The following is a 20476-nucleotide window of genomic DNA, read 5'->3' on the forward strand; positions in this document are numbered from 1 at the left end:
GGACACCCCTTGGATCCAACCTCACTGGGCTACAACTGGCAGCTTCCCAGCCTCCATCCACTCTTTACATACAGGGCAGCCTGCCTATGGCTACCCCGAAGGCAGAGCACCCCTCAGCTCTCCCCCATGTGCACCCTGGGGTCCTGTGCCCATCACTAGTGGTGTTGATGGCCAAGGTGTGTCCCCCTTGTCCTCCGTGCCTGTCAGGTCTCTGCAGGCAGGCCCAGGTGGGCTCAGACCCATTTCCCTGCAGCATATTGTAAAGAGCACAGCGGGTTCTTAACATCTTTATTAGTTAGTTGGTTTATTTCCAACACAGTAACTCCTCTCTACAGCAACAGGTTAGTTAAATCCGGTTTACATATTGCTGTCTGATGAGTGCTGCGGCCTCCGTGCCGCTGTGACAAAACCAGGCTGCACTCAGACAGGAAAATGTGTTAAACTCTGCTGTGACTGGGAAAAAAAGGAAAACCAACAAAAATCAAAAGAACAAACCACCAGGGAAAACCAAACCAACCAACCAACAAAACCAAGGTGAGGAACTGAAGGCGAGCACGGCCACACCACCTCCAGGGAAACCACACGGCACTGCTTGGACAAGAATGCAAGGAGGAGTGAACCCAAAAAGGTCCGGGATTGGGCAAACCCTTATATATATATTATGTATAGGTATTTATATATATATATCATCTGGAAGGACACGCTGAGAAAACAAGAGATCGCAGCGCTATCTACTGTAAAAAGGAGCTACGCAGCTTTCAGAGTCACACCAAGAAGGAAGCACACAGCAGAACAAAGTGGGGGACAAAGGGGCACACTGGTGTTTTGGGGTGGCCTTTTACTAGGGGAGGGTTTGGGTGGGCCACGGGTCTCAGGGCCAAAAGCCCTCATACACCCGCTGGGAGCCCCAGGAGCTCTGTGCCCTTCACTGGGGAGCAGGGATGGGGTCAGAGGGTAGAATGCTTTTGTGGGGCTGGCTGGGACCTGCTTCCAGCGGGCTGGTTCTGCTCGCCCAGGCGGTGGCACCTGGTGGGTTCCCTGCTCAGGTCCACCTCCAGAGACCTGAGCACCCATCACCAGGGCCAGGGCCATCCTTACCTGTGCCTGTGCCCAGGAGGGGCTGGGCACGGCTGCACCGGCAGCAGAGGCTGGGTGGCCATCATGGGGGTTATGCAGTGACAGGGTCTCCGTGCCGAGTGGAGAGGCAAGAGCCACCTGGAGCTGATGGCCAGAGGGGGCCCCACGGCCTGGGGGGAGCCAAGCCCTTGAGAGACGCCCCGCTCAGTGTGCAGGCAAAATGCTGGAGGTGGGCTGTGGATTTGGGGAGCCACGGCGGGTCTGGCCAGCCGTGTGGGCAAAGCCACAGAGTGCTCCCCACATCCCATGGGTCACCCCACACTGTCAGCACCTTGTGGTGAGGCACCCGGCGGGGCAGAGGGTGCTGAGGGCTCCCCAGCATGGCGGGGGGAGTGTCTCGTCTTATTGCTAATGGCTCCTTGGTGATGACACCCACAGGTTGTGGCAAAACTTGAGGTGGGATTTGCTGTGTGACATCCCCTAAAACAGTGGCCTCTGGACCCTGGCAGGCTTAGCCCAAGAGCTGGGAGTGGAACTGATAGTGTGGCAGGGGCCAAGCCAGCCAATTCCCCCCTCCCCAGTGCATTTCTGGTGGCAGGCGGTAATTGTCCTTCTTGCAACAAGGGACAAAGGAATTGCCACCACCGGTGGCAGGGGGACACTCATGCCACTCTTCTGCCCTTACAGCTTCTGGAGTAGGGCTGACACCTCTTCACTTGCCCCAGGGCAGCCCTCAGGGTACATGACCAGGGCAAAGGGACAGTTTGGGATGTGATTTCTCACGAGGCTCAGCCAGCTCTGGGGTAGCAAGTCCTGGGTGTGCTGGGGGATCCCATGCTAGCTCTCCCTAGAGAGGGCCATCAGGGAGAAATGAAAACTGCATCCCTAGGAACAGACCAGTGACCTCCCAGTAAGCGCTGCTCCCTGTTCTGTCTTCCTTCTGATCAGCCATCAGTTGAACTTGGGAGACCAACCTACCTCCTGTGTCCTCTCCACGTGCTGTCCCATCCCATCATCCCATCCCATCCCAACATCCTGTCCCCATCTCACCACCCTGACCCTGCTACCCCATCCTGGCCCTGTCCCCCTGCCACCCACCCTCCCAAGCCGGGGCCAAGCCGGTGCTAGGGAGGGTGAGGACCAGTGCAGAACCATGTGTGACTGCTGGACGAAGCCCCTCTCCTTCTCCTGTACCAGACAAGGGGATGAGGCCAATGGCAAAGAAGACAAATTGACCCCGAAGAAGCGAGGGCCCTGGTGGAGGATGTCCACGGGGCGGGTGGGTGCTGGCGGGATGCTGACGGATGGGAGATGGCTCTGAAGGAGACGTCGGCGGCGGGCGTAGGCCTCAGCACGATACCTCCATGGTGTGGTTGATCTGCCCCATGGCCTCGGTGCTCTCCGAGTGGGTGCAGGCACGCGGGCGGGTGCCATCCACGGAGCTGGCGCTGGTGAGGGAGGCCGTGCGGGAGCGTGCCAGGCGGGTCATGCTGGCAGATGGCACTGCACGGGCACAGAGAGACGGCCGGGGTGCTCAGATCCCTCTGAAAACCTGAGGGACTGAGCCAACATTGCCACCAGCCCTGCTCCCCGATGCGACTGAGCCTGGGCACAAGCTTGCAGCAAGCGGTGCTGTGACAACACGAGCAGCTCCAGGTAAGGGACAGCAGGGCAGGGCTGCTCTGGGCAGGCTGAGCACCAGGCTCACTCCTGGGCATGCAACCTCTGGGCATCAGGCAGTGGGAACCCCTGACTACCATGCTCCAGCAAAGAAGTGAGCTGGGATCAGAGCTCCCCTGGCTGCCCAGGGTGTGCGGGGAAGGTGGAACCCTCCCCCAGCCAGGATGGCCAGTGGGCACAGCTCCTGGCCCATCTGGAAGAGGGAACAGTGCACACACTGCCAAGACTGTGCCTGCATGGAGGAGGAATCCTCTGAATGCCATTTCTCAGCCCCCCAGCCCTGGCTTAGAGTGCCATCTCAGGCAAAGCAGAGCGAGGCAGTGGGCATCTGGCAGGGAAGGGCCAGTCCTGCACCCAGGCTGCTCCCAAAGGTGCCCAGGCAGCTGGAGGGCACAGGCCAGGCAGGCACCATGCAGCAGCGGGCACTGAGCAGTACCTGTGCCTCCACTCAGCCTCCGATCCTTCAGGTGGGTGACTGGCAGGGGCAGGAGAAGGGCAGGGAGGGCAGAGAGAGAGTGTCAGCCCTGTCAGCCACTCCTCTGGGCCAGGAGCCCTGCCCAACCCACGTGTGCCTGCACACGGAGCTGTCCCTGTGCACACAGACTGCACACACACACACACATCAACAAACCTGCAGACACACACACAACATGTGCATGTGGATTTTGCAAGCAGGCACACACAGGTATAAACACACACACACATGGTCTTAAACTGCACACACACATGCACAGACTTCTGCACACGAGCTCTGCTTGTCTTTGTTGCACACACACAGCCCCTGCTCGTGCATGCCCACACACACACATACATACACACACACAAACCAACACAGGGAGCCTGATACACAGTTCTACACACAGAGCCCTTGTACACACATCTGTGTGCACACAGAGCCTGTACACCCCACTCCCCTGTGGACACATGGACAGACAGACCTGCAGCAGGTCAGCACACGTGCACACCAGCACACACAGACCCACACCAGCCCCACACCAGCCCCAGCACTCACTGTAGCCCATGCCTTGCAGGAAGTACTTGAAGGCTTCGGTCAGCTTGCCTGGCTGTAGGGAGGGAGCAGAGTGAGCTGAGCTGAGGCAGCCCTGAGGCTGAGATCCCCTCTCTGCCCCAAGCAGCTTCCTGCAGCCCCAGTGTGAGACCCCTATGCCCTCATCAGCCCATCCCCAGCTAGCCAAGGACAGCACCAGTGCATGTCTCAGGGCCCAGTATGCCCAGGTAACTGGGGAAATTGTGAAGGCTCACCTGTGTGACCTGGGGCAGCCCACCAGAGTCAGCCATCTGCAAAGAGAAGGTCCTGCTTAGTTTGGGAGGGTGCCTTACTGCCCACCATCCCCCCACACCCGCTGGCTGGATGCCACTGCTGGGGTCAACCTGCTCTCCCCATACACCCTCAGCTCCAAGGGCCATGATGGACCTGGAATGGAGAGATGGGGACACCCTGCAGCCCTGGGACAAAAGGCAATGGAGCACTTCATAGGCAGCAGGAACCTCCCTACTGCCCCTTGCCACCAGCCTACCTTCAGGAAAGTGGTGTTGGTGGGATCCAGCTTGGAGTTACACTCCACCTGCAAGCAAGAGAAATTATATTAGCACCCTAGGAAGCCAGGAGCCAAGAAGAAGTAGTCCACTGGCCCATGGCATTCCAGCTGGCAAATCCCACCCCAGCCAGGAGCAGACAGGGCACTAGGTGGTCTGGAGCCCACAGGACCACCATCCCTGCCATGGGACACAGGGGACTTTCCTCCCATGAGTCTGGGCAGGGAACGGGAGGTGAGGGGGACTGGTGAGGCATTCTGTGTCACACGTGTGTGTACATGCACACAAGTGTGCCAGCAGCTGTGTGTGTGCACGTGGCCCAGCAGGGAGCGTGCCCGTGTGCCGACACATCCGAGCGTGCACAGCGTGAGCACATCTGGCCGTGTGAAGAAGGGGAAGTTTTCCAGGTGTGGCAACCAGGCACAGCTGCACATGTGCCCACACGAGCAGGCGGGTCTGCACATGAGCACGCTGCCACCCCCAGGAGCTGCTGAGTGTCTGAGCAGGCAGTGAACATGCGTGTGCCCGTGCGTGGGCATCGCCCGCCTGCCACCCTGCAGGCACTGCCCCAGCACTCACCACCCCCTCCTCAGCAGGCGCGTTGTCTCCGACCACCAGCATCACAGGGCAGCTGGAAGTGAGAGGAGAAAGGTCAGGGTTTGCTCTGAGTGAATTCCCCTGCCCCAGGACCCCTCCATGACTTGCTGGTGTGGCTCTTACCGCAGCGTCTTGGCATTGGGCACAGTCCCAGGCCGGTTGATGTCCAGGTCCCTGCGGCTGGTGGAGGAGAAAGGCCAGTGTGAGCTCATGAGCAGGTGCCACCACTGATGCCATAGCACAAGAATCAGGCCACTGCCAGCCCCGAGAAGCCACACCCAGCCCTGCTGTCCCAGCACCTTGTGCATGGAGGATGCTGTAGCCATCTCTGCCACGGCCCAAGCAGAGCTTGTGCCACAGGATGCAGCACCCAGCAGAGTGGCAGGGCTCCCAATGCCCTGCATGCATGGGACAGCATCTCTGCCCCCTTTCCCAGGGCTGTGCCAGCACCCAGAGCAGGAGGAGATGTGGGAATGTGTACCCATGGCGGTGGGCTCTGGTACCACCACTCCCACATCCCCAGTCAGCGGAGGCAGACAGCTTTGCACTGCTGCCTGCATGCACTGGAGGGTGATGACAGCACCCAACAGGGGTCTGGGTTCTCACAGTGACCTCAGAGCCACCCACCAGCACTGCAGCCCCTCACCCTAGCACAGACAGGGATGCAGCCCAGCAGCAGGGCTGCCGGGGGCACTCACCCGTTGTACATGTTGAGGAAGAGCTGGAGGTTGAACTGGTTCACCACACTGCCGATCTGCTGCCGGTAACTCTGCACCAGCTCCGTGTTGTTCATCAGCTCCTCCTGTGCCAGCAGGGGATGGAGGTCAGGGCAGGTGCTGGGGACACACCCGGCTCCCCAAGTCCTGCCCATGCCAGCCAGCACGGACGAGAAGGGGGATGCTGGGCAATGCAGCTGGGCACAGTGGTACTGAGGCAGCACACCCAGGCAGGACATGGGCAGGGGTCACACACTCATCAAGGTTAAGCCTCAGAGCAGGCAGGGCTTGACTGCCCCCAACCCTGCACATGGGACAGGTGCAGTGGCACTGTGGCAGCTGGCAGGGCACAGCCCAGGTGACCCAGCTGGGATGCTGGGCTGAGAGCTGATGGCAGGGGGCTGGAGGAGGCACAGCCCTTACCTGGCTGAACAGGTGGGACAGGACAATGTCTGGCAGCGTGCTGGTGAGGCCGGAGAGCTGCGGAGGGAGCACAGGGAGTTACTGCACTGCCGTGGCTGCCTCCTGCCCCAGGAAGCTGCCAGGACTGCGAGGAGGGGTCAGGCCCTGCCCACCTTGGCAGCTGCCCAGTCAATCCAGCCTTTGCCGTTGGGGTCGATGTTCATAAGGACCAGCCCTTCGACCAGGTCAGGGAAGATGAGCTGCAGTGAGCAAGAGAGGAGAGGCTCAGAGGGGAGGGGAGATGTGCCCTGGGCAGCCCCCCACCAGAGCTACTGCACAGGCACTGCATGGACCTGGTGTCCTGGGAACAATGTGAGACCTGTGCAAGACTGCCCAGCTACTGCAGCCTTGGCACTGCTGTCCTGGGTCCCCCAACCCCCCTGGGGCTTCTGCAGCAACAGAGACTGCCTGGAGGTATCAGCTCCTGCTCTTCCCCATGCCCTGGACTGACAGCAGGTACAAACAACTCAAGGCCAGCCCATCCCAGCCCCAGGCTCACCGCAAACTTGGCCAGCACGTAGGCTCCTGCCCCAACACCGATCCCGATCACATACTTGAACCTGGAAATATGGAGAGGTCCATGTGAGGGACAGCGGGCTCCAACACGTTCCCTGGGACTTGCAGGATGCCAGCTTACAAGGACAACTCCCCCAGCCCCAAATCCTTGTCTTCTGTCCATCTCCCTGCCCAGGACCCTCAGCCAGCAGCAGTGGAAGAGAGGCTGACTCACCCGAAATGCTGCACCACGCTGGGTAACATGGCAGCCAGCTGGTCCATGGATGGATACTGGTACCTGTGGCACAGGGAGGCACAGGATGGTGGTTATGGAACCTGTTCAGAGCAGAGTGGCTGGGACAGGGCAGCTGGGCTGCCAGAAATGGGCAGGGAAATGCCACCCACCCGCAAACCACCCACCCTGGGCCAGTCATCTGCCACAGGCTATGGCACAGTTTGGAAACACTCACAGGCAGGGCACAACTGCCAGGCAGCAACAACCCAAGGGGCAGGGAGGTGACACCCCAGCAGGCACAGCGAGCCCCTGCAGCTGGCACCTACCCCTGAGGGAACTGTGAGGCTCCTGCCTGCTGTCCTGGTGCATCCACGTGGCACACCACAAAGTGCTTCGTGATCTCCTGCATGTCCTCGTAGTTGAAGAAGGTGTTGAAACAAAGCTTGTCTGTCAAAGGGCAGGTGGGTATCAGAGACCAAACACCCCGACACTGGGGCCTGGTGGGCCAGGGGAGCATGGACAGCAGCTGCCCACCCTCCCACTCCCCTTCAACCAGGAGGTGACATGCTACCAAAACCATCTCATCCCCTTCCCTCCAAGCTCCTTGTCCTCCCAGCAGGGACCACAGCTGCTGTTAGCAAGGGCTGCATCCCTACAGGTGTCAGGAGGCATGGGGATGGACAGACACAGCCAGAATGAGGAGTTGGGGTGACCTCACTGGGGAGCCCCAGAAGGATGGGACTGAGGGATGCAGGACTGCAAGACCACCCAGTGGGCAGCAGGATTAGCAGCCTGGGATATTAGCCCTGTCCAAAATCCCCAGAAAGGGCTCAAGCAAACACAGCATTTGAGGAACAGCTGCAAATCTCCCTGCTTGGAAAGAGTCAAAGAAACATCCCCAGCTGTGGACAAGACCCCCACAATTGCAGTGGGATACAGACACTGCTGGGGCTTGGATGGGTCCTGTCCCATGGCATCAGTACTGGGAGATCCCTCCCAAAACGTGGGGTGAGGCAGGTTGTGAGGCCTATTGCAGCCAGCGTGACGTGCACCTGAACAGGCAGAGCTGCTGCAATGGTGACACAGCTCATGTGCACTGAGTCAGTGACTCAGCCTCCGCCGCCAGCAGAGCAGGAGATGCTTCTCCCCACTCGCAGGGAATTGGGCATCCTGGCTCAGCTGGGGGGCACAGCCCGGGACACGGCTCTGGGTGCAGGTCTGGGGCTGCAGGCTGACAGAAAGTGCAGCATCTGCACATCAGAGCCTCAGCTCGGGGTGCCTCCTTCCCTGCCATTCCCTGTCTCTTTTGTCCCCACTCGTCCCTGCCGCCAGCTGGGTCCATGCTCTGAATACCAACGGGCTGGAAGCTGCAGTGAGGACCAGCCCAGCATCCCCCATGTCCATCCCTGCCTGCTGTGGCAGCCAGCCAGCACCGGGGTGGCCAAGCACTCCTGGCTGTGCCTGGCCTGGGCTTTGTGTCCAGCTGAGCATCCCAACTCCCCTGGTGCTTTCAGATGCCCCGTGCAGCCGCGGCTGGAGGCAAAGGAGCTGAGCCAGGGGCGATGTCCTGGCACCCCGTGGAGCCTGGGGCTCAGCCCTGCCTGCCCTGCACCCCCAGGCCGGGAGCAGCACTCACGGTTGAGGCCCACATCGTGGTAGGTCAGGATGGCCGGGCGGTTCCCCTTGGGAGAGCCCCGGATGACCACGTGCAGCAGCCCGTAGGGGGTCTCAATGTCGTGTTCCTGGGGAAGAGGAGACATGGGGTGATGCCCTAAGGCATTCTTTCATCCTCTCCTGCCCTGCCATCACACCCTGCCCTGCTGCTTCCCCAAATGGCTGGGTCCCGTGGGAAGACATGGGAAAGAGGAGCAGCTGTCCCGGGGAAAAAAAACAGCTCTGGGAATCCCAGAGGGGACAGAAAGCAGGACAAATCATGATGAAGGGAAGGGAAGGGAAGGGAAGGGAAGGGAAGGGAAGGGAAGGGAGATTCTGGATAGGATCATAGGATGTAGGATTGGACATGTGTCTCATGGGATGGGATCGCAGGATGGTATCAAGGGATAGATCCAAGAGGGCTTGAGAGAGAAGGATAACAGGATGGGACAGGTGGATAATAGCACAGAGGAGAAGATCTTTAGGGGCTTGAGACTGAGAAAATGTTGGCAACATGGTAGGGCCAGTTGGGCAGTTTCGATGTATCTGGGACAAACAGGCAGAGGTCAGACCCTGGACAGCACTCTAGGAAATGCTGCAAATGATCCCAAAATTACAGCTAAATTAACTTTAAAACCCTAGTCTGAAATGGCAGTACCCCCACACAGAGACAAAAACTACCCTGTGCCTCAGTTTCCCTGTCTAGGAGGGCTCCTTTCCTTCCATATCCTGGCCCAGCCAGCACAGGAGACTGAGCCCAGGTGGTCCCCAAGGACAAGGGACCAGAGGTCCCCTCCAGATGCCTGTGCCCACCAGCCAGTCCAGCAGCAGCGACCTGGAGGCTGGGATCTGCTGGGTGCAGGAGCAGCATGTGCTGAGCAGGGCAGGGCAGGGCAGGGGATGGTGGCAGGGTGCCCAAGCATCACGGTCCTCACTGCTGGCACTGGCAGCCCCACGGCTGGGCTGGTGGGAGGGGAGCAGGTACGTGGATGCTCACGCGGGTTACGCGCCACCAAGGACTCTGAAGGACACAGGCCTGGGTGGGAGGATCAGCCTGGGGACAGGGTCTCCTCACTGCAGTGCCTCCCCTCACTGAGACCTGCTGTCTCTGGGGGAACACAGTGGCCAAAAGCAGATCCAGGGCTCTGTGGAGACGTCTCTTCACACCCAAGGGCACCCTGACCCCATCCCTCATGCACAGCTGTCCCTCCATCCCCTGCAGCTGCACCAGGCAGAAGTGCATGAGCAGTGACATCCCTCTGCAACAACAGACTGGGACACTGAGGCAGAGGAAGGGCCGGGCCCAAGGTCACAGAGCAGAAGATATCCATGTGGATATCTCCTGGTCCTGGGCACAGGGCTGCCTCCTTGCCATCACCATCCCCGTGATCCTCATCACATGCCCAACAGCTCAGCTTTCAATCCTACCCCAAAATCACCCGCCCAAGGTAGCAGATCCAGCCTCAGCACTGCTCCTTCCTGCCCCCCACCCTCCACCAAGCCAGGCACATCCTGCCCGTGGTGCAGCCTCTGCAGCACCGCTGGCTACCACAGCCCTGCCCTTTGCCGCAGGGATGCTCGCTGGGGGAAAAGCCTTGGGATGCAGGGGACGCACGCAGCAAGGAGAGAGGGGCACAGACAACCCAGAGCAAGGAGAGAGGGGCACACACAACCCACAGCCCCAGCGAGGAGGGGCATGGGGGTCTCAGCACCCACAGGTGTCTGACAGAGCCCACCCATGTCCAGGCTACCTGCCCACTGCTGCAGCGCTCCCACCTCGCTCAGCCCCTCTGCACCAGCCTGTTGCCATCGGGTGCTGCCATCACCCCAGAGGCAGAAACCAGCTGAGGGCTTGTTTCAAAGCAGCCGGAGAGCCTCTCCCTCTGCAGCTCAGGGGGTGGGCAAGGGGCACTGTGCCCCCGTCAGCACACAGCCCCAGCACGGGCCACAGCTGCTCAGCCTGGGCACAGCATCCCTGCCGGCCTCGGGGAGGACACGCTCAAGGACAATGCGTCCCCAAAACCTGCAGCACATCAGGGATGCGGCAGCAGGGCTGGGCGAAGGAAGGGCTCCCCAGCAGCGGGTCTTCCCTGCCCCAATGCCTGCCTGACCCACGCCGAGCCCTGCTGGCTGCAAAGGCCCAGCCTGGGCAAGCAGAAGAGACGCTGGGGCAAAACACCTGGGAAGAAGGGAGGGAGGGCAGCGAGCAGGGGAAGGGCGGTACCTACCCCATCCCAGCACTCCGGCATGGCGAGGAACTGCGCGGACGAGGATGCTCAGGCAGCGCGGGCCAAGCTGGAGGTCCGGGTGTGGGGCACAGAAACGCGGCAGCCGGGGCTCAGCTGAGCTCTGCGCTGGCTCAGCCCCTCGCCTGGATTTATAGCGGAGCCCCAGCCCTGCGCTGAGCCCTCCCTCGCCCTTCCCCCTCGGCAGGTTTGGCCTCCATTGCGGGCGAGCGCCGCGATGGAGCCAGCACTCAGCCATTGGCTGCCGCGGGAATTATTCATGCTCCAATTGGCCCCAAATACCCTTGTTTATGAAGGAAAAACGCCTGGCACCGTGCGGTACCTTCTCCATCTTCCCTCCTTCGGCAGACGGAGGCAGGCGGGGTGTCTGGACTGGCATCCCGTGAGCAGCCCCAGCACGGTCAGGGCACACACCTGAGCCACACGGAGCCACACGGAGCCACACGGAGCCACACTGAGCCACCCAGAGCCACACGGAGCCACACGGAGCCACACGGAGCCACACTGAGCCACACGGAGCCACCCAGACCAAGGCCCTGCAGCCGTGCCCGGGCAGGGCAGCACACACACAGCCACAGATGGACACGGGCACACGCTAAAAAACAGGAGAAGGACACGGCAGGCGTGCTGTGCCATGTGCATGTGACCACGCGTGTCCATGCACAGGAACACGTACCAACACAGACACACACATGGGCCGGGCAAAACCCTGTGTGCCAGGGGGAAAACTGGGAAAATTAATACCATACCCACACTGAAGCATGTGCACCCCACAAAATGCTTGTGGCTCATCCCCCAGGCCAGGCCCTGTGTGTCAGTACCTGTTCCGGTACATGTCATGCACACAGGAGCACACCTGCTGCGTCCTGCTCCCGTGGGCTCAGCACAGATGCCACAGCCATCACTAGTGCTGGTGGATGCACAAGGAGCTGCACACCTGCAGAACCTTGTACAGGTGTGCACAGAGGGGCACACACATGTCCACACCTGTGTCACCTCACCCAGCAGCTGCGGGATGATGGCACACAGAGGATGTGCAGGGTTTAGCCCTGACCTGGGCATTGCCAGTGGCAGGCAAATAAAGCAGGAGGAGGGACAATCCAGCAGCTCCAAGGGGTTGGATCATGTCCCTGGACTGACACATGCTGTGTGCATGCACACACATGTGAGTATTCCCATGTGCACATATGATTCCTTCCCTGATTCCAACAGGGATTCCTCTTACCACCATCACCCAAAACCCCCCAGCAGTCTGTGGGCGCCCTCCCCCTGCACCCTGCCTGCCCTGCCCAGCTTGGCATGACCAGCACAAAGAAGATGGATGGAGAAGGAGGCCCACAGTCCCTTCCCTGCCTTTCAGGGAAGCCATGAAAGCCATGTCCTACAAACAAGCCAGGGCTGCACAGCCAGGTCTGGATGTGGGAGGAAGGACAGGCAGGCAGAGGGATGACAGTCACACTGCCTCCACCAGCGAGGCTTTACTCTGACTGCTTTGTCCTGTGGGGAGCTCAGACCCAGCCTGGAAAGAGGCATCTCTGCAAGTGAAGGACCATGTGTGATGGGGAAGCCCAGCTCCCAGGTGGTTCCTGGCACTCCAGGTGCCATTTTTGGTTTCCCCAGCCCTGCTGCCTGTAGAGCCAAAGACCATGACAGCCACAGTTCCCAGAAAAAAAAAAAAAAAGAAAAAAAAAAAAAAAAAAAAAAAAAAAAAAAAAAAGAGATGCAGAGGGACAAAAAAAGACAGAAGGTGGTTAACAGAAGACAGAAGGGGTAGAAGAGCCAAGGTGAGTGCAAAAGGGCTTCAGGGAGATGGGAGGGCTGAGCAAGGCTGACTTTGCTGGAGTAGCATCAAATGGGATCACCACTGTCTTGGCTACTAGCCCACTTGCCAGGTAGGTGGCCCAGACTTCCTGCAGGATCCAGGGCACCCGGGTCCCAGGGCACCTTCCCCCAGCTCTCCTGCACCTTGGTTTATGTCTCAAGGGCTTTACTTGGGCTGGTGGCAGAAGTGGGGGCTCCCCAGGCCCCCCACTGCCCCAGCCACACCTGAGCATCCCATCAATGACTGGCTCTTGGGAGGAGCAGATGGACAGTGAAGGGTTAAACTGGGGGCTGGATTGGATTGTCCCTAGGAGGTGAGCCTAGAAAATTGAGTAAGGTCTCCCCAAGGGATGGCAGCCCCCAGCCTTTGCACTGCACCAACTTGCAAATGTCAGAGTGAAGAAAAGGAGGTGGTTGCCCTGGCATAGCCCAGGAAACTCAGCCCATCCCTTCCCGGAGGCTCTTGGAGGGAAACCAAGAGGTCACAGGGTCTGGCTGGCTTGGGAAAAGCTGCCTTGATTGTTGCCCAATTCCTTTTTTAGGTCCTGAGGGCATCATGGTGCACCCCTGTGGCATTTGCTGTCCAGAACTGCTCCACTTGGGCACCACCAGGGACACAGTTCAGTGCCACTGTGAGCCAACCCTGAAATACACGATTGTCCTGGGAGGGTCATTGCTCTTTAATATCCCCTGTGTGCCAACCAAGCCCTGCCCAGCACAGCTGAGCCAGAGCCATAGTGGTGCCTCTGGTGCTACTGAGAGCCCTGGGCACCTGGCACTGCCACATCCCTCCCCTCCTCCCTACTCTCTCTCTCTCTCTGGTGACACCAGGAGGTTTGGTTTCCCCTCCAGTGGCAAACAGAAGCCCTGAGCAAGCAGAGAAAGGAGCAGCCCATACCCTGCTGCTCCCAGCCCCAGCACCTCACCAGCTTTGCAGCTGCTGGGGAGAGCAGCATTTTAATTATTTGGTGACTTTTGAGAGGGCCATCAGGTATGTCCCACTCTGTGAACCACAGCAGCCAGCAGCCAGCACCCTGCTCCCTTACCAGCTGCACCCTCCCACCTGCATGGGAGTGGGCCAGCCCCAAAATTCTGGGCCTGCTAAAACAGGGACCTGTGCTCCCCTGCCCTTATCTCAGGATAAATGAATTCCACATTTATTTTATCCTTACAGGGGCTGTTGTTTCAGTGCTGTACCTGCAAGGACTCAGCCATGACCACTGCTCTCCCCATGGTCCCACTGCTGGCAAAGTGGCAGCACACAACCTGAAGTTGTGACAATCACTGGTGTCCCCTGGCAGGGGAACACTTTGGGAGGAGGACAGGGAGCACTACCCACTACCCTCCATCCCCAGGGAGCCTGGTGCAGACTGAGCCTTGGCAGGGGTGTGAGAGGGATGCAGACCAACGTGGGAGCCAGGCACGAGCTGAGCTCCCATGAGTGCTGGAGCTGTATCGTGGGGCTCCTCTGGAGAGCAGAAATGGAGGTACAAATGGGCAGGTGCCAGCCAAGGGAGCAGAGGGGCCCTGCTCTCCAAGAGAGGTGGGTGGTATAGGGGGCAATGCCCCAGCCCTCCAAAAGAGAAAGAGGCTTTCAAACATCCTTATATAAGCAGGGAGCTGGCATCGCCTGGGAAACCATTGCCATGGCAATGGTAGAGGGGCTGGAAAAGCAGCTCGGCCTTCCTGAGAAGAAATTGCCTGTTTTAAAGGTTTTGTCCCCAGCCCATGGCCAAGTGCCCACCAGCCACATCTGAGCGCCAGCACAGAGCTGCCTGGCAGCATCCCCCTGTCCCCTTCTGACAAGGACCATGATGGATGTGCAGCCTCATGCACAAAAACTGACCAGGCACTGCATCCCATGAAAAAAGGGACAGCAACACCCCTGAGGCCACTCAGTGCCCCCCAGCCTTCCCCAGGCACAGGCTGCTGTTCCATGTGAAACCCAGGGGTGGGCAGCACCTCCCACGGCTGGTCCTACCTTCCAGTCTGTGTCCACAGTGGAGAGGAAGACATCCGAGTTGTCCTGGGAGGAGAAGGAGCCATTAGGGACAGGGACACCCCTCACTTGTGCAGCGCCCTCCCACCCAGCTCACAAAGGGGTGACACCACAGGCACCATTCCCAGGGCTGCAGGGGACACAGTGCCCACACACACACATTTCCACAACAGCTGCACACATGTGAGTGTGTTACCTGAGCGTGTGCACACACACAGGTGTGTGGGAGCATGATGTGCAACCTCTGCACACGCATCCATCATCCCTCCAGACCTCACCTGTGCTCGGCCACGCGGGACCATCACCGTGAGCACGCACACAGAGGAGCACTAATGTGCCCACAAAACCAGCACACACACAGAGTACCAGCCCAGTACCAGCACACAGCCCCTCCACCCCTCCCATATCCCATGTCCTGGTGCCCCACGTGCAGGAGCCAGAGCCAGCGTGGTCACCAAACTCACCAGCTCGGCGTCCTGTCCCCGCAGCAGCGGCTTCTCCTCGGTGAAGCGCAGCTCGTGCAGCCCTGCCATGGTCATCTCCTGCAGCAGCAGCCCTGCCAGGGCAAGGCACACGTCAGGGCAGGTCCTTTCCTTGGTCCTCTTTGTCCCAGCCCTCCAGAGCTTCGTGGGGCTCCCTCCCATGGGGATGGGACCCAAATCAGCTTCACTGCACCCATCTACTATGGGCACTTGGTGCTTCAGCTTGTCCAGGGGCTGCAGTGAGCCCCTCTGCTGGGAGCTGGCAGCAGCACAGAGCAGACAGTGCCTAGATAAGCTCAGCTCCCAGCTCCACGTCCAGTAGTCCCAGACCTGGGATTACCCAGGTCCAGTTCTCCCAGTTAAGGACAAGCCTATCTCCAGGGCATGAAATTGGGCAAACTGAGGGGCCAGCCTCATCTGTCCATGCTGGTCACCTCAGTAAGCAGCCAACCCAGAGCAAGAACATCCAAATTTCCATCCCAGCTTTCAGCATCAGTCAAAGATAGAAAATCCAACTTTTTGGCTAGCTTTAGGCTGCAGATATATATGGATGGGACAAAGGGAGATCTCCCTGCAGAGGCAAAAGGAGGAGAGTTGTTTCTCAGCCATGCTGGGAAGCAGAGGGATGTTCCAAGCAGAAAGAGAACAGTGAGACAGCCTGAAGTTTGTATAGCAATGATGGAAGAAATCCAAACGTGAAGCCTTTGCTCCCAAAGTCTTCTCCTTGCCTGTGAATCAGGTACTTCCCCGTTGGTACCTCAGCCCCACGACTGGGAGGGACAGACTTCTCCATGGAGCCACTGCTCAGCAGCGGTGTGAGACTGAGTGCTGCTGACCTCAACCAACACGGACATCTCCAAAAACATCCCCAGGCACAAGCCCGGCTCAGAGAGCAAAAGAGAGCAAGGAGATCAGCAGCTGCCTGCACACAGAACGTGAAAGACATCGAGACACGGGGAACAGTCCAGGCTCCCCTGTGTTTAGATGGGATGGGTACCTGGAAAATCCCAGTGCCAGGGGATTATCTGCACTCAAGCAGGATCCAGACCTCAGGCATTGCCTTTGCAGCCTCTGTTTTCACTCTTTCCACAAGACCAAGCCTTCGGACAAGCTGTTGCTTCTCCAAATAGGCCAGCACTGATCCCACACCCTCCCAGCTGCCTCCCCCCTGTGCAATCTCCCTGGACACATTGGGGATGCTCTGGGCTGTACAAGCACCACAGCAGACACAGACCCACTCCATCCACACAGCCTCAGCCGAGCCTGCTTCACATTTTGTCCATCTCCAAACCTAGGTCAGTCCAGGCTGACAATGTGGGAAGGCCAAGAAATGTCACAAATATTGCAAAGCCATCAGGAATACAGGAGCTGGTCATAAACTGCCCTCCAAAGTCGGGTTTTGCTCCTCCGACCGGGTTTTCCACTCAAAACTCAAGCAGGCTGTGCCACCTGCCTGCTCCCTGCAGACACGGCACTTTGCCTTGCTCCTTGGGAGCCATCCAACAATCCAGAACTGTTTGGAGGCAGAAACACCACTGCGAAGCCTCTCGAGATTCCCAGGGCACCCAGCACCAGGAGTATCCGTGTCACCCCCTGCCCAGAGAGTCCCACCAGGCCGGGGGATGTCAGGAGATGCCATCAGCCCCAAGGAGAGGCACAAGTGAGGGGCACACTGCTCCAGGCTGGGCTGTGCTGCTGGGGAGATGGCTCTGTGCACAGGGACAGCCCTGGCCCGCAGCCCACCAGCACAGCAGAGCCAGCACAGCCTGCAGAGCCACCAACCGAGCCACCCCACAACCCCAGGGGAGAAAACAGGAGAAAAATCAGCCTCACCAACAGCTGGGTCTGGAGGAGAGCAGGAGCGTCCCACGCTGAGCACACCAACCCACCGTGTGGCCACGGCCCAGAGTGGCTGGGAACAGCACTTAGTGTATGCTGAATGCCTTTATTAATTACAGCCTGCAGCTAATATGGGAGGGAGGGAGGGTGGCTGAGCCATGAGGAAAGGCCCCGTGACCTTTTTTGCATGGTGGGGGCAAAGCTGGCTCAGGGGGGACGTGGCAGAGCCCTGTCTCAACAGCATCCCCTGCACGGGGTGGACAATCTCCTAAAGTACTGCTGAGTGTGGGAATAGAGGAGGGATCAGTAAGTCAGGGATCAGTAAGCAGGGTCGCAGCCATGCTGCCACTTTCCTGGGTGCTCTGCATCCCATGCCACCCCACAGGACCCCTCGTCCCTCCATGGCAGCACTGGGCCACCGTCGCTGTGGAGGGCTTGGTGAAGAAGCCACAGCTCCAGGTGTCCTAGCCAAAACAACCTGGCTCCCATCTTACGCCAGGGTAATGTGCCCAGCAACGAGCCCCTTTCCTTGCAGCTCCCCTCAATGCTCCTCAACAAGCACCCATTCCCAGGGTTCCACCCAAACACACCCATCTCTGCTCCTACTCTGCCTTCCCAGTGTGGTGCCACAGTTTCCTCAGCTCAGCCAGAACATGTCCCTTCCCTAATTCCCAATCAGTTCCAAACCCAGCAGGACACAAGTGCTCTGTCTGGGACTCGTGCTCTGCCCCACCAGGGCCCTGGCACTGTGTATAGAGATGGGAACAGGAACAGCCACATTGGCTTACCTTCCCCAGGGATCTGCAGCCCATTGCTGGCTAACTGGAGGAGAACCAGCTTGTAGCACTATTTTTTTATTATTATTATTATTATTATTATTATTATTATCATTATCATTATCATTATCACGACAAGGCTTTGAGCTGCATTTCACACTTGGGAACGTGTTTGGTCACAGAGCAGGGATTCCTCAGATGTTGCCTCAGCCCCACAGGAGTCCCCACTCTGACTACCTGCGTGCTGGCCTGGCACGGATGTGGTGCCCACAGGATGTTGGCACGGACACCTCGGGCTGACTGAGCAGCATGCAACAAACAGGCAGACAAATCTGGAGAAGTGAGGGCTGGCTCCTGCCAGGCAGCAAAGCCAAGGCAGCCTTCAGTGAGGCTGGGAGAGGGAGAAAGGGAACTTGCAGCTCAGTCTGAGCCACGGCCGTGTGCCCACAGCATTGCCCCCCGAGCAGAACTGATGGGGGAGCACGATGGGGTGAAGAAAAACCCCAGTGTGACAGTCTGGGCCACATCCTGCTCCACCGGTGCAGGGGGAACAGCCACAGCTTTCTCTGAACCCGTGAGGGACACAGTCTGCAGCCCAGCAGCCCCCACAAACCAGCCCAACAGTGTGGTCCAGCTGAGGGGTGCAGGACCGGAGCCGCCAGGCCGGGGGACACGGTGCCACTGATGCAAGGGCTGGGCAGGCAGAGTCTGGAGTGGCGGTGGCAGCGGGGGCTTTGGGGGGGCTCAGGCTCTCTCGCAGTGGCTGTTGCTAAGAGCAGCCTCCTTCCCAGCCCAGCGCATTCGTCGGGGCAGCGGGGAGACTCCCAGGGGAGGCTGGCTGAGGAGCCGGCAGGCACCGCAGGGATGCTCCAGCAATCCCCGGGCACCCCCACCCCCGGCTGTGTGCTGGCCGCCCCCTTTGCCAGGAGCTGCCGACTCCGTTCCCCCTTCCCCAGCACCCCGGGCAGGGCTCTCCGCGCTGCAGCAAGGCATCCCCTCCCGGAGCCCGGAACGGACCCGAGCCCGGCACCCACACCTCGGGAGCAGGTGGGGGCAGCTCCATCTCCTCGCCTGGGGCTGGGGGGGGGATGAAGGCTCTCTCCACCCCGGCCCCACCGCCCCTCCTCGTGTCACAGCCCGCTCCCGGCACGGGCGGCCGGGCCGTACCTGTCAGGAGCTCGATCTTGTGCCGGAGCACCTTCATGCCGGGGCGGCGGGTCCCGGCGGGCGGGGCGGGCTGCGAGGGGCGGCGGCGGCGGCCCCGGCGCGGGGGGCGAGCGGAGCCGGAGCCGGAGCCGGAGCCGGAGCCGATGCCGGTGCGAGGTGCGCGGGGCGGCGCAGGGGCTGGGCTGGGCACGGCCCCGCCGGCCGGATCCTCCTCCCCTCGCTGGGGCCGGAGGGGAGGGACGGGGCCGGGATCGGGAACGGGGGCACCAGGAGAAGAACGGCGCTGAGGGGGGCGGGAGCGAGCGGGAGATGGGGACTGCGGGGGATTCGCGGAGCGCCGGGGGCTGCGGGGGGTCGCACGGGGGATGGAGGATGCCGGGGACACACATCACCCGCTAGGGAACCATGTCGGTCCCAGCGTGGGACCGTGATGGCCAATAGGTCCAACAGGTCCCTGTGGTCGTGGAGTCCCAGAAGCAGGGGACAGCGGGAGCCCTCGGGAGCCCCAGGTACGGCACAAGGGGTCTGAGAGCAGGGGAAGGTGATAATCAGGGTGCTCGGGAGGATCTGGGACAAGAGGGGACCTGTGCACAACAATGATATCTGGAACACAGCCATTGGTGGCTAAGGGATGTAGGGAGATCCTGGAGAGTGGGACATGAAGGACAAAGGGCTTGGAAGTATCCAGGAACAAAAACACGGGACAAGGGACCTGAGGGTCCTTTGGGGCATGGGAATGCAGGTTCCCCTGGGCATAGCATGGTCCTGATCAAGGTTGTCAGGTGGTTCCAGGGTAAGGAGGACCTGTGCAATGAAGGTCCCCACAGTATGGCCATGATGGTCTGGGGCTGTGAGGGAATGGGGATCGTGACAGTCAAGAAGGATCACCCAGGAGTCGAGGCTGTGGCTGGGGTCATGATGACCCCATGCACACTGATGCTGGAGGTGTAGGATGGCAGCAGTTCGGGGCAGAGCAGGAGGTTGTGAATCACTTGAATTCTCCTGAATTGGGACAACTGGGACATCGAGAACAGAGGGCCCTGGCCTGCCCCAGAGCAAGGGTTGAATCCTGCTTGTCTCCACACTAGACAAGCCCATTCTGCCACTATTCCTTCCTCTGTACTTCTCTGATATCAGTTTAACTGATTTTTTTTTTTCCCATAGCTAGGGATGTAAGAGCCTCCACTCCCATGGTGCCCGAGGCATCTGCACAGGACATACCATCCAAAACTGGCTCTTATCAAAACATGGGGAGCTCCTGAGGACCCCATCACCTCCTCTCAGTGGGCTTGGCTCCTCAGCACCTGGGTTGAATCAGGTATCTCAGCCTCATTGCCCCTCAGCCAGCCACAGTGGCCAACAGGCCCCTCTGCTTCAGGGCACCTTCGCCTGCTGTGCCAGGGGGTGCTTGAGAGCAGCCACAGGCAGTCATCCTACAAACAGCTGCTGAGGGGCTGGAGAAATGTCTGCTCATACTGACATTCATCCCTGGTACATCAATTTTAACAGCTTGTCCCAGGCTTTTTGGATGGCAACCAAATTTCAGCTGATTTCAACCTCTCCCGCTGAGTCACCACGAGTTCTGCATCCAGGCTGCATTCGCCTTTTCACCTCAAAGAGAGGAAAAGCCCATGATGTCAGGGAGCTCAGGGACTCTTAAATCCCTCAAGTAGG

At 59.6% G+C, this 20476-nt stretch overlaps 1 protein-coding gene across 4 annotated transcripts; it reads right to left on the reverse strand.

Annotated features, from left to right (window-relative positions):
- Positions 1-271: 271 nt before the first annotated feature.
- NDRG4 (NDRG family member 4) lies at positions 272-18957 on the reverse strand. Of its 4 annotated transcripts, XM_039721267.1 has the most exons (17): positions 18803-18957; positions 15003-15094; positions 14521-14565; positions 8456-8561; positions 7146-7266; positions 6820-6882; positions 6589-6649; positions 6203-6289; positions 6051-6107; positions 5610-5713; positions 5035-5091; positions 4894-4945; positions 4296-4343; positions 4021-4056; positions 3770-3821; positions 3194-3232; positions 272-2580 (listed from the first exon to the last, which is right to left on the reverse strand). In XM_039721267.1, exons 1-17 carry the CDS (start codon positions 18837-18839, stop codon positions 2426-2428), a joined length of 1212 nt encoding a protein of 403 aa, XP_039577201.1. In that variant the 5' UTR covers positions 18840-18957; the 3' UTR covers positions 272-2425. The 4 variants fall into 4 exon arrangements, with proteins under 4 accessions (XP_039577201.1, XP_039577202.1, XP_039577203.1 ...); XM_039721268.1 differs by lacking the exon at positions 3194-3232 and having other exon boundaries at positions 18803-18956; XM_039721269.1 differs by lacking the exons at positions 14521-14565; positions 15003-15094; positions 18803-18957 and adding an exon at positions 10701-11135.
- Positions 18958-20476: the final 1519 nt, after the last annotated feature.

Source organism: Passer montanus, unplaced genomic scaffold, assembly GCF_014805655.1.
Source record: "Passer montanus isolate IOZ18808 unplaced genomic scaffold, ASM1480565v1 scaffold45, whole genome shotgun sequence".
NCBI classification, from domain to species: Eukaryota; Metazoa; Chordata; class Aves; order Passeriformes; family Passeridae; genus Passer; species Passer montanus.

Bases quoted from the DNA above. Each gene is read 5' to 3' on its own strand.
- NDRG4 (XM_039721267.1), bottom strand. From the start codon at position 18,839: ATGAAGGTGCTCCGGCACAAGATCGAGCTCCTGACAG. The intron at 6,290-6,588 runs GTGAGCCTGGGG...TGCTCACTGCAG, and splicing joins ACGTGCTGGCCAAGTTTGCG to CTCATCTTCCCTGACCTGGT. The intron at 5,092-5,609 runs GTGAGTGCCCCC...CTCCTCCACCAG, and splicing joins TTCCTCAACATGTACAACGG to CCGCAGGGACCTGGACATCA.